Genomic DNA, 13,899 nt, shown 5'->3' with positions numbered 1-13,899 from the left:
CCAGTTGCACAGCATTTTGCATCCTTTAGACATTCAGTTTCTACTCTTCAATACAGGCATCGAGGTAGTTAAGTATCCACGTTGCGGAGGTGATATTGATAAATTGCTTTTACAGCGTGAGGCTTTTTGGATTTTTACTTTAGACACATTGAGGACTTAATGAAGATTTTGATATTCGTCCATTTCTTTAAAAACATATTATGTCTATACATATGGGTGTGTGTTTCTCTTAATGTGTATAATATATCAAAGGTTTGGGTGTGACTCATTTAATTTCATTTAATGAATTAATTTGATGTATACTTGCAGGTACAAAATCAAGAAAAGTGTGTTTTGAAGTGTACATTAATAACAATATTGTTGTATTTTGCATAGTTTTACATATTTTTGGGTGTAGATTTATTGTAGCTGTTGATGTATTGGTCAGTAACATGGTGTTTGGTCATGTGATTTGGATCACCTGAAGCTATAAAGAGTGGCACATTAGTATTCAATTTGTCTGATGAATCAACAGTAACAGAGTCAGGGCTCGAAATTGCGACCATTTTGGTCGCATATGCTCCCAAAAAATATATTTGGACCTCTAAATATATTTGGGAGCATTTGTGCGAGTGCGAGAAATTGTTGTGGTGCGATTTGTTTTCATTTCTTTACAAAACTTTCGCCTAACTACTGCACAGACTGCTGTGAGCTGATGCAGTGACAGCCTGGCCGTTCTCTCTCCAATATTACATAACCAATTAAACATAATCTTTAAATTCTTAACTTTAATGCAGGTTTGAGATATTAGCCGTCAATCACTCCGTCACTGACACTGCGCTCCGCTCCGCTGAAACCGAACGGTTTTTTGCTCCAAATGTTTTCTCTCTCAACCTCCGTTTCGGATTTGCACAAACTGCACTGCAATTAAGGGTGTAATGTGACTTGATTGTGATTTTTGATTGTGGACCATTAAAATCTCTTCACAGTATGCTTATGAAGAAAAATAGTATCGTGCACATTCTGTCAGATGCAATTCTGGCGCCTCCGCCTCAGTAATGTACAATGAGGCATACATTCACATCAGACTTTTCGAAATCCCGTTTGTGGTCCCCCACTTTCAAAATCTTTTGTTAAATTAATGTGTTAATGCGCGCTCAGCACCGCCGAGAGTTTCGTGCGATCGTCAAAACGAAAACGAAAGCAAAACACGCACGCGCATTCAAAGACAATTTTGATACATCACGTTTAGAGAACGACTCCCCAATGTGCGCAAATTAGGCTACATAACATATCTAGGCTGTTATTAGTTATGTGGGTTATAATAGGTTGTGTATTTGTCTAAAGCTCTGTATCATGCTTGAAAAATTTGGTCTCTATTTGCACTTTGAAATTGAGAGAGTAGCCTACTTTGATTATGGCTGCATTTATTGTTTGCACTTAATAGGATTAAGAAAGAATTGTGTAGTTTATTTTTTGTTATTTCTACCATAGATAGTTTAAAAATGCAGTGGTTGCCTCTAATTTAAATGGCTCTACCTATAATAGAGAAAATAAACATCTTGTTATTCTTGTCCCTTGCTTAAGGTTTAAAATAAATATTTTAAAAAAGCCTTTTAGAATCTAGAGTCAGCCCATTTGCTTGTAAAGCATCAGCAAGCAGAATCAGCCATGAAGAATTAAGTTTGGTGCATTACTAAAAAGAAATGCTGGGATGAGTGCTGGCGGATCTGTTCAATTGGCAGTTGTGGTGCTCCTACATTTTTTTTTGGTGCTCCTAACTTTTTGAAGTTGGGAGCACCAGTGCTACCAAGTAAAAAAGTTAATTTCGAGCCCTGAGAGCACAAAGCTTATTGCAATTTATTGGATGGAACGTGTGCTATAATGCTCCATTTGTTAATTCAAAACAGGCTAGACTAATCAATTCTTGGAATTTACTAATCTAATAAAATTGAGAAATCAATATTTTTTAACCAACAGACAGTAAATAAAGAGTATAATCCGTTGAAAATCTTTATTAATGAGAGCACTTTGTCATGACTGACACATATAGAGTGTTTTCATGAAGCGTCAATAAATCAGCCATATTGGCGGCACTGAACGTAAACAGTGCTACTGAACTGAACCAAACATGCATTTTTAGCTGATTATTGCTGCTGCTGAAAATGGTCAATTATTATCATGTTTTGGGCTGTACTAATCAGTCAGACTAGGAAAAACATTTGGAGTACTATACAAAAGTTTTACCAATTTAAAGAGAAGAGTGCAAAAAACCTTCTGAGGAATAAAAGGTGTTTGTTCTTATCATTTCCAGTCAGGTAGGTGAAATATTACGCTAATATCTTAATGAATACTGCTGGTACGTATTTTTACCACCTATTAATTTTAGTTTGTCAAAATATTACTAAGCCTTTCTCTGTATGGTTTACTAGCTTCCACACGTTTTCTCCATGGTTTAGACAGCATAAATTAACAGTACAGCGTATTCAGTATACATTAACCGTGCAATTCATGCTGTTGTTTACATCTGAGTATCTCCAATATGGCCGCAGATCTGGGTAACTAACCAAATCTGGGACATATGTGTTGAAGATCTGGCAACAGTTATGTTGACAATCCTACGCCTATTTTCACTGCATGACACTGGCAAGAAGGATGAGAAGTTAAAACCATAAAGACAGAGAACAAACATTACATTTCTGCCATTATTACAGCGTTGGCAGAGATCGCAGTCGGACCATCTGCTGCAGTAGCTTCTGTCCACAAACTGATTGGCCTGCAGTGATGAGCAGCCAAACTCAAATTCCTCAGTGACCCAGAGCCGAGGCCAGACGTCCAGGGACCCGGCAGTCTGGGCTTCACAGATTTCACAGCCACTTTTATACTAATGAAGTGTCACTTAAAATGATTGGCTGCATAAAATCAACACTTCAGTGGTATGTTCATAAAAACATTCTACACTGAATAAGCTACGAGACACAGGACTGATTTTAGCTCTCTAGCTAGACACACTAATAGTACAGCACCACACAATTCATAATTTCAACAATGGGAGGGAAGGAAAAAGATGAAAGGGGTAGGATGATGTTTAATATGCTTTTAGACTGATATGCTTGGGATATTGAATGACTCTAATCTCACTGACACACATTGATACAAATGGCTGATTGCTAAAAATGCTTATCAAGCTTTAAGCTTTTTAGGTTGGTTTTTTTTCCTTCTTGTTGACAGAGATTTTGTGCAGATGGTAAACCTCTCTCTGTGAAGGTTAGAGGTGCTGTGAGACTCAAAACAGTGTATGAACGTTGCATTTTTTTTTCAGGGAATGATATGAAGAACATGATGGGTGGGATCGGGAAATAACCCTAGCCAGATTCAAACCCTGCCAGGCCACATTTCAAACAAATCTCTAGGTATTTATATCTTACAATATTTTAACAATGGCTTTGACTCAAAATAACACCTCAGAATCATGCAAAAGTGCAATTTGTTTTCGATTATCCACAGCATTGTATTCACAGTCAACCATTCATTCAACTAAAAATGTCCCATTACAAGGGCTTACAGAGTTTTAAACATCTTACTTAATTTTTTTTTTAATGCTGAGTGTACCTTTAAAAAAACACTTGCACAATCATTCAAAAGTTTTTAGGTTAGTAAGATTTAAGAAAAAAAAGTTAAAGAAAATGTATTTGCTCAAAAATACAGTAAAAACTGTAAAAAAGTGAAATATTATTGCAATTTAAAATAAATAGTTTTTTTATCTGAATATATTTTAAAATGTAATTTATTCCTGTGATGCAAAGCTTCAGTGTTATATGATCCTTCAGAAATCATAATATGTGACCCTGGACTACAAAACCAGCCGTAAGGGTCAATTTTGTGAAATTATTCCTTATTTATACATCTGAATAAATAAGCTTTTCATCGATGTATGGTTTGTTAGGATATTAAATAAAATTTTGAGAAAATCACCTTTAATGTTGGCCAAAAGAAGTTCTTAGCAATGCATATTATTAATCAAAAATTAAGTTTTACTATATTTAAGGTAGGAAATTTACACAATATTTTTATGGTACACGATCTTTTCTTAATATCCCAATGATTTTTTGGCATAAAAGAAAAATAGATAATTTTAACCCATACAGTGTATTTTTTGCTATTCTACAAATATACCCACGCTACTTATGACTGGTTTTGTGGTCCAGGGTCACATATATTAATTTGCTGCTTAATAGCATTAATTTGAAATAGTAATCTTTTGTAACGTTATAAATATCTTTACTGTCACTTTTGATCAAATTAATCCATCATTGCTGAATAAAAGTATTTGTCTTTCTAAAAAAAAAAAGTCTTACTGACCACAGACTTTCAAATGATAGTACAAGTGGGTTTATCATTCCTTTACTCAAGATATGTACACAAACAAGCGTTGAGGAATAAACTAAACTCTCTAACTAAAATGTTTTCTCTATTCTAGGGTCTATTCCCTTACCCAGGTATCCCAGCACAAGCACAGGCTGGGGGCAGGACCTCCACTCTGTGAATGCGTGGATGAGAGTGACAGAGAGAGGATGAGAGAAAGACAGATGACCAGGACAACATGATACGCTTGTCTTTCCTGAGGCGAGAGTTACTGAGCACCTCGCCTCCCTCAGGACTCCCATGTCAGGGAGACCCACGTGCCTGGGATCAAGAAGAAAATTTGCTGCATGGTTGATAAGTATAAGCCAGCTTTCGCAAACAGCTGGCACAGCCGTGTATTTCGACTAAAGATTTGTGCCGATCAGAACAAACATGTCAACAGAAATTGGAAAAAATGCATTTTTAGATATTAATGCACTTTTTCGATTTCTGTAACTTTAGTATGTCATGCTTTCTTTATCGTTTGATATGGAGTTCCAGTGTTCCAAAGTTCAAGATGTTCCTGGCACTCAGTCAAGGTCAAACCGTGTTTAGAGGCAGATGGGAAAGTGTCTGTCTGGCTGCTCTGAGGGCAATGGAGCCATTTCCACCTCTCCTCAGGCCAAAGAGAGAAAGACACGCTAAATCAGTGATAAATGATGCATGTGCTCTTCCTCTCTACACAGCATCTAACCAATCTCATCGAGATAATGAACAGATCACACACAGAGAAAAAACAGCATCTCAAAATGATCCAACAATAACAAAATGAAACCTATTCAACAGTCATACGCTACCTTTTAAAAGTTACGATCTGTATGATTTTTGAAGAACAAAATCTTTTATTATTTATTTGATAAAAAAACCATTAAAGGAACCGTATGTAGGATTGTGGCCAAAACTGGTACTGCAGTCACTTTCAAAATACTGTAGAACGGTGTATCCCCTCCCCCTCCCTCCTGACTCGAGGTTGCCAGCGCTGCAGGATCCAGCAGGAACGTAGGCTGCTACAAGGTGCTTCCAATGGCAAGTGACAAGTCCTTCACAGTATTTTTTTTTTCTTCTGTTAATTATGTTTATGCTTCACGAGAGATGTTTTGCGAAGTTAGGTTTCGTAACGTTATACATGTTTTATCTGACACGTTCGTAGCTGCAGCTGTAACTAGAGCAGAGCTGGCAACCCGGATGACGAAACTCGACTGACTTCGTGATTAGTAGATAGCTGGAGGGTGGAGCCTCAGACCAAAACCCAACAACATCAACATCAGTTGAGGGCTGCAACTTTCACTTTTAAATGACAATATCCTGGCCGGACCACTGTTGTCAGTGATATAAGTATTTGAAATGAACATGATGTCTATTTTATGATTAACTGAAATAAATTTCTTACATACGGTTCCTTTAAAAATCATAATATTGAGAAATATTATTACCATTTTGTATCTTTTCAAAACATAATGTATTCCTGTGATGGCAAAGCTAGAATTTTCAGTAGCCATTACTTCAGTCTTTAGTGTCACAAGCAGTGTTGCCAAGTCCACGGTTTTTCCCGTGGAATTGGCTTACTTTAACACTGTTGCCGTGGGTTGTTTTTTATGTCCGTGGCTTGAAGCGACCCCAATTACGTGATATTTAGCTCTTGGAATGTGAATTTTACCAGGGGAACCCTCATCAAAAAAGTGTATTTTACCTCCCGGGACGTGAATGGGCTAGTTTTGAGTAGCAATTGGGTGGGTTTTCTTGTGAAAACCTGGCAACCCTGGTCACAAGATGCTTCAGAAATCATTCTAATATGTTCAAGAAAAATTTGCTGATCTGCTGTTGAAAACAGTTGTGCTGCGTAATATTTGTGTGGAAACTGTCATACATTTTTCTTGCTGTATATAAAAGTACTTTTATTTATTTATTAAAAAAAGGTACTTGTTTTCGTTTTTCTGCTTACAGTAGGTCAGAATTATCAATAGAGCTGTTCAGTTTTTAAGCCTTAAAGGGAATCCCGGGTATTAAGATTTGTAAGGCTTAATATAACGTAAATGATGTCTCTTACTGAAATATGTAGTAGAAAACCCATTAAAGATTTACGTTATTTAAAAAAGCCACATCGTTTTATACATATTTTGGAGTATGGGGAGCGGCAATCTTTCGATGACGTTAAATGGTTGCACTCGGTGAGCTACTGGTGCTGCCTGTTGCTATTTTTTACCACAACACAACTCCAAAATAAAATAAGGATATGAAGACCACAGCTTCTCGAAGAGCTTATAAGTGGTGATGGATGTAAGCATAGGCTCAAATCAAATGGCGTACCATTGATTTCTCCCCACAAGAAGTCTAAACACCCCTGAATTTCGAGTGAAATCCATGCTGAGAAACTATTTTAGTGTCTGTAGCATCATGAAAAGCGTCTTTTGTTTACATCCTGCCAGGATGGCATCTAGCGTTTCTTGTCTCTGCTGTTTGTAAGCTCTTTTAGTGGTCTATTAAAATCCTCAAAGGCATCGGAGTTAAAGTAGAAAGAACAAAGATGTAGGTCTTTAGGAATTTGTATTCGTCGACAGGCATCTTCCCATTTTTTCTCCTCTTCTTGCTAGGAAAGCCATTAAGACTTACATCGCTTCTCTCATTGCCTTTCGAATGAAAATTACAACCAAAAGCCACACAAAGTGGCATCGTATCAGTATTTTATTTTTCAAGTTGTGTTGTGGTAAAAATATCAACAGGTAGCACCAGTAGCTCACAGAGTGCAACCATTTGACATCATTGAAATAATGGTGCCCATTATAGTCCAAAATATGTATAAAACGATGTGGATTCTTTTAAATAACTTAAGTGTTTCATGGGTTTTCTACTACATATTTCAATAAGAGACATCATTTACATTATATTAAACCATACAAATTTTACTACCCTTTAAAACATACAGCATTTTTGGTCAATTGGTCCCATTGGAATTTAACATTTTTATTTATAGTATGAGTAAAATAAACACTTGACATTACTTGAAGAGACCACAACATAAATTACAGTCAAACAACATGAATTCTAAAACTGCTGTATGGTTTATAGTTGTTAACTAGTAGCAACATCAAGTCTAAAACAGTTGACCAATTTTTATAGCATAAAAATTCCCCAAATCTCAAAGATAATTCCTGACACAAGGTAAATTAGCCTTCCAGGTTGGTCTACAAATTCCTTTTATATCTAGTTATGTTGTGCGTTATGTTAAAGCAATTAAAAAATAAAGAAATATATATACATATATATATATATATATATATATATGTATATGTGTGTGTGTGTGTGTGTGTGTGTGTGTGTGTGTGTGTGTGTGTGTGTGTGTGTGTGTGTGTACCATAAGAAAAAGAACTTGATTATTTATCTTTGATTAAAATCATTTAATGCAGCATAGCAAATAATATTTGTTGATGACAATAATTGTTGATTAACATAGTTTATCAATTTAGTTTATTCATTTAACAGCCAATGTTCAATTGTAAAACTGACACACAATTATGCTATTTGAGCACTTATTGTAGTCTGAATGTCTAAAGTTTGCTTAAGTACAATGACTTTAGTATAGACAGTTTTGCCAGTTTATCTCTTTAAGTAAGATTGTTTAGAGAAGTTAACTTTCATTCAGAAAGGATACATTACATTGATCTAAATAAAGACATTTACAATGTTACAGATAGATTTCTGCTTCAACTAAATAAACTTTGTGTTCATCAAAGGTTTCCACAAAAATATTAAGGATCACAGTGTTTTCAGCAGTGACAATAATAAGAAACGTTTCTGGAGCAGCAAATCAGCACATTAAAATGATTCCTGAAGGATCATGTGACATTGAAGACTGGAGTAATGATGCTTAAAAATCAGCTTTTCCATCACATAAACAGCATTTTAAAATATATTAAAATAATAATAATAAAAAATAATATATCTAAATATTACTGTTTTTACAGTATCTAAGAAACATTTAAAAATCTTACAGATCCCTAACTTTTGAATGGTAATGCACCATTTAAATTAACCACATTTTATCCAGTCAAAATATATCAATTCATACAGCAAATTAAACAAAATTGTACCTTTCGGTATCATGAATGTATGAAAAACAAAATCAAAAAATCTTTTTAATGAATCCACAGAAGCTCCTAAGATTTTCCTCAGATAAAGAAGACTCACTTTGCATGGGAGAGAAGAAGACCTCTGAAAGAGGAGCAGCTTTGGTCCATTTGTACTGAGGAATAGGTTTGCCATAGCTGGATTTACAGCTCAGTGTTACATTGCCACTCAGTACAGGATTTCCTGTCATGGAGCATACAGGCGTAGATGGAGGAACTAGAACAACCAGAGAAAGAAAGAATATGTGATATGTAAATATCAGTGTTGGAACTTTAAAAATGTAATAGGTTACAGGTTACAAGTTACCCTATTTAAAATGTAATAAGTGTAACTATTTCAATTACTTTAGTAAGGTAATGTAACTGATTACATTTATTTACTTTTTGATTACTTTTCTAAATTTACATTTACATTTAGTCATTTAGCAGATGCTTTTATCCAAAGCGACTGGATAAAATTAGAATAAAGTAACTGAATTAAGATTAAGCATAGCCACCACAAAACCTGAAAACACCTTTAGCTCCTCTTTTTTACTTTGAGATCGTTTTAAGGTTAAATACAGATTTAAAATCATAACAAGACATAGTAAATATTAATACATATTAATATTAATATTCAGATGTTAAAACCCTTAATTATTAATTATTAAATGTTAATAATTGTAATTATTAACATTTTTATAAGTAACTAATTTAATTACACATTTTTTCTCAGTACAGGTCTGCACACTGAATCCGAAATTTTTGCACGTTAAAAAATAAATACAACCACACATTGTGTCAATCATGTTTATACACTGTCTCCGAAAAATTAGGATCACGTTACATTTTCTGCGTTTTCACATCCATAGAAAGCAATTTGATAAGAAAGGATGACGAATATGAAAAAAATGAAAAAACGCATACAAAAACAGACCTTAACTGTAACAGATTACAGTTACATTTAATTTGTAATTAAATTACGTAACGCTGTCACACGTAACTAGCTACTCCTAAAATGTGGTACCTTTAACACTGAGGTGTAGCTCTCCGGACAGGCCTGGAGCTCCAGGAATGATGACGTGGCAGTGATAGCGCCCAGAGTCAGACTCCTGCGTGTTATTGATGTAGATAGACAGATTGGCAGAGGGCATGGACATAGCAAAACCCACCCGCCTCCGAAAGTCAGTGCTACCGATGCCAATCTGTCCCGAGAAGTAGGAGATGACCTGCAATACATTTGTAAACTGTTTGTCTGAACTATTTGACTTATTGCTATTTAAAACAGTTTTCTATTTGAATATGTAGATATTATTGAATATTAATAGATTCATATGTGACCCTGGACCACAAAACCAGTCTTAAGTAGAATAGGTATATTTAAATGTATGGGTCAAAATTAGCTAATTTTCTTTTATGTCAAAAATCATTAGGATATTAAGTAAAGATCATGTTCCATGAAGATATTTTGTAAATTTCCTACTGTAAATACAGCCAAGCCCAAAATTATTCATACCCCTAGCAATTTCTGACTTAGTTACTTTTATTCAACAAGCAAGTTTGTTTTTGCCTGAAAATGACACAGGCTCCAATATTATTCTAAAGCATCCTAATTACCCTGATTCATTGGGAACAGCTGTTTTAATCAACTCAACAGGTGAAAAACAGAAGCTGTTGGTTTGTGGACAGTTATGGCTAAGACAAAAGAGCTCACTGAGAACCTGCGGCTGCGCATTGTGGCTGCTCACAAGTCAGGAACGGGCTATAAGACCATATCTAAATGTTCTGAAGTTCCAGTGGCTACAGTGCAAAGTATTATTAAAAAATACAAGATGTTCCGCACTGTGAAAAATCTCAGAGGACGTGGTCGGAAGCCAAAAGTGACACCTGTGCTGGCCAGGAGGATAGTGGAGATACTGATCCAGGGATCACCACCAAGGCCATCCTGATGTATCTGGGCTCTGCTGGTGGCAACATCTCAAGGCAGACAGTCCAATGGACACTGCACACCACTGGGTTCCACGGACGCAGACCAAGGACCACTTCTCCAGATAAGGCACACAAAAGCCTGCTTGGCCTTTGCAAATGCTCATCTGGACAAAGAAGAAGACTTCTGGTCTTCTGTTTTATGGTCAGATGAAACGAAAATGTAATTATTTGGCCACAATGATGTAGCCTTCATTTAGCATAAAAGAGGAGAAGCCTTCAACCCTAAGAACACCGTCCCCACTGTCAAACATGGTGGTGAGTTTTGGGGGTGTTTTTCAGCCGGTGGACCAGGGAACCTAATCACAGTAAACTCAACAACACTCAACAACATCAGACAGTCTGCAGAGAAACTAGTGGACATTTCAGTACAACAACGACCCAAAACAAACAGCAAAAAGTGGTGAAGAAATGGTTAGCAGACAAAAACATTAACATTTTGCAGTGGCCCAGCCAGATTCCTGACTTAAATCCAATTGAGAATCTGTGGAGGGAGCTAAAGATCAGGGTGATGGCAAGGAGACCCTCCAACCTGAAAGAGTTGGAGCTCATCGCTAAAGATAAATGGGCAAAAATACCAGTGGAGACATGCAAAAAGCTGGTCAGCAATTATAGGAAGCGTTTGACTGCTGTAATAGCCAATAAAGGCTTTTCTATTGATTATTGAGAAGGGTATGAATAATTCTGGACATGCCACTTTTTGTTCAAATGTAAATCAAAGCTGATACGTATTTTCTTTTTTTCCAATTATGTACAAAGTCTCATTATCTTTTGGGAGAAGGCTGGGTCATTTCCGGTCGAAAAAAAACTTGCTGGTTGAATAAAAGTAACTTTAAGTCAGAATTTGCCAGGGGTATGAATAATTTTAGGCTTGACTGTATATCGAAACTTAATATTTGATTAGTAATATGCTTCGCTAAGAACTTCATTCGGAAAACTTTAAAGTTTTATTAGAATTTTTTTGCACCCTCAGGTTCCAGATTTTCAAATAGTTTTATCTCGGCCAAATATTATATATATATATTTTCCTATTATAACAAACCATAAATCAGTGGAAAGCTTATTTATTGAGCTGATGTATAAATCTCAATAAAAAATTTAAAAAATGTACAATTATGACTGGTTTTGTGGTCCAGGGTCACATATGGTAAAACATTCAAATGAGAGGCTTCTGGCACTGGTGAGCGATTAGCCTCAGATATAAATGCAGATGGTCAATTTCAAATTTTAGCCTGATTTTCCATTTAGTTACGAAACTAGCGAAACTACAGATTATCATAAGCATCAGAAATATCATTCATACACATGCGTATGTTGCGTGTGATAGCTGGCAGACACATATAACCACGGTATAACCTTACACCTCAGGATGTATTAGCTGACATTTACATCTTGATCTAAAACCCTCAGCGATAACGGCTCGAGTTAATCCACTTCTCGCCCATCCATCAAATTCATCATGGTATTTTCATAAGCAGTCTTTGACCTTTCAAGTGTTCCATACTCTTCCTGTGACATTAAAGTGAAAGCCATCTGTTGAGTGAGGCTGTTAAAGAGGATGCGGAGGGGAGCTGGGTCTGACATGTCCGGTTCATGTAATTTATTAGTCTGCTGATGGAGGACAACAGATTGTTCGCAAATGTAATCCATCCCACTATTTTTTCAAAATGACAGCAAAGGACAGGAAATGGATAGCTGACCAATGAAATGGACTTGTTTTAAATTCAACATTAAGATGGATTTAAAATTGGGGTAAAAGTTTAAGATTGGATTAAAAAAAAAAAAAAATTCTGCTTGTGGAACAGCAGTCAATTCTGTAGAATGGCCCATATAAAACAAGGAGTTTAACATCAAACATTATGGGTTAAATATCTAATATATATACATTCAATTCATTATTATTAATAAATTAATTATACATAACATGGACTCAGATGTGTATATATATTTTTAAAATACTGTATTTTAAAATGTAACTTCAAGATTGTGATGTTATGAGCTAAGGGGGCTGAATCCCTGAATGTTTTCAGTAAAGCCCTAACTTTTTTATTACCATGTCTTGTGAGCATCAAGACAGAGAGTTTTCATCTGCATTAAAATATCTATTAAACCAGCACTTAAACAGCAAAATGCAGCTGCTTCAGGTATCTTTAACTTACTGTAGCCTATAAATTCATAATACCGTTCTCACCATCTGTCAAAATTAGATTACTGTTACTGTAGAAAATTAGATTACTGTTACATAGAATCATGGTATTATATGCACAGACTTTCTAGGACACACATTCATTTAAAACGATTATATGAACAGATTGTTTAACATTTAGCATGGTCTGTGGCAGAATTCAGTAAATGTCAGGGCTACAAAAATTCAATAAACAAGAAGTTAATATTAAGTGATTTAAATAGAGAAAATATTGCCTTTTTGCTCTATTTTGCGAAAACGGTTCTAAACAAAGCCAAAGCACAGAGTAGTCTTTCATTACTGAATGAATTTGCCTTATTTGAGCCTTAAAGAAGTTCACTTCCAGAACAAATATATACAGGTAATGTACTAACCCCCTTGTCATCCAAGATGTTCATGTCTTTCTTTCTTCAGTCATAATTAAATTATGTTTCTTGAGGAAAACATTTCAGGATTTGCCTTCATAGAGTGGACTACTATGGTGCCCCTGAGTTTGAACTTCCAAAATGCAGTTTAAATGCACCTTCAAAGGGCTCAGATCCCAGACAAGGAAAAGGGGTCTTATCTACTGAAACAATCGGTTATTTAAAAAAAAAAAAAAAGTACAATTTATATACTTTTTAACCTCAAATGCTCGTCTTGTCTACCTCTTATCTCCAATCAATAATAAATTGCGAATTTTTAGGGAAAAAAATGATCGTTTCGCTAGATAAGACCCTTCTTCCTCAGCTGGGATCGTTTAGAGCCATTTGAAGCTGCATTTAAAATGCATTTTAGGAGTTCAAATTCGAGGGCACCATAGAATGGGGAACATTCCTGAAATGTTCTCCTCAAGAAAAATAAAGACACGAACAACTTGGATGACAAAGGGGTGAGTACATTATCTGTGCAATTTTGTTCTGGAAGTGAACGTCTCCTAAAGTGATTCACTGACTCCCTCATAAAAACAGTTTCTTATTTAATTTCCTGAATGAATCAGCAGTTTTGAATGAATCAACCAGGGTTGGGGTCAATTCAGGAATGAACTCAACAATTCCAATTCAAAGAAGGAAATGGAATTGGAATTGGAATTGAACAACAATTACAGGAAACAGAGTTGGAATTGAATTGGAATTACAGGAAGTGGAATTCAATTCAGGGAAATTCCACTGAATTCCGTTTATTGCTGTTTCTGAGTATTTATTTGTGATTACATTTAGAGACATAAATTTGAACTTTATTTATGATGCTTTACAAATACCA

The 13,899-nt window shown here is 35.5% G+C and overlaps 1 protein-coding gene across 3 annotated transcripts in view; it reads right to left on the bottom strand.

Moving 5' to 3' along the window:
* esamb (endothelial cell adhesion molecule b) overlaps nucleotides 1-13,899 on the bottom strand; it is a 56,923-nt gene that overhangs the window by 7,859 nt on the left and 35,165 nt on the right. For 2 of the 3 annotated variants that reach the window (XM_073818399.1, XM_073818401.1), the window contains exons 3-5: nucleotides 9,514-9,715; nucleotides 8,569-8,724; nucleotides 4,475-4,519 (exon numbers count right to left, since the gene is read on the bottom strand). In XM_073818399.1, the coding sequence (XP_073674500.1) occupies nucleotides 4,475-4,519; nucleotides 8,569-8,724; nucleotides 9,514-9,715 (403 nt within the window). The remainder of the gene's footprint in view (nucleotides 1-4,474; nucleotides 4,520-8,568; nucleotides 8,725-9,513; nucleotides 9,716-13,899) is intronic. The other variant, XM_073818400.1, reaches the window with a different exon arrangement.

The sequence above is a fragment of the Garra rufa genome, chromosome 14, assembly GCF_049309525.1.
Source record: "Garra rufa chromosome 14, GarRuf1.0, whole genome shotgun sequence".
In the NCBI taxonomy this organism is placed as follows: domain Eukaryota; kingdom Metazoa; phylum Chordata; class Actinopteri; order Cypriniformes; family Cyprinidae; genus Garra; species Garra rufa.
This window is presented reverse-complemented; position numbering and strand designations above follow the sequence as displayed.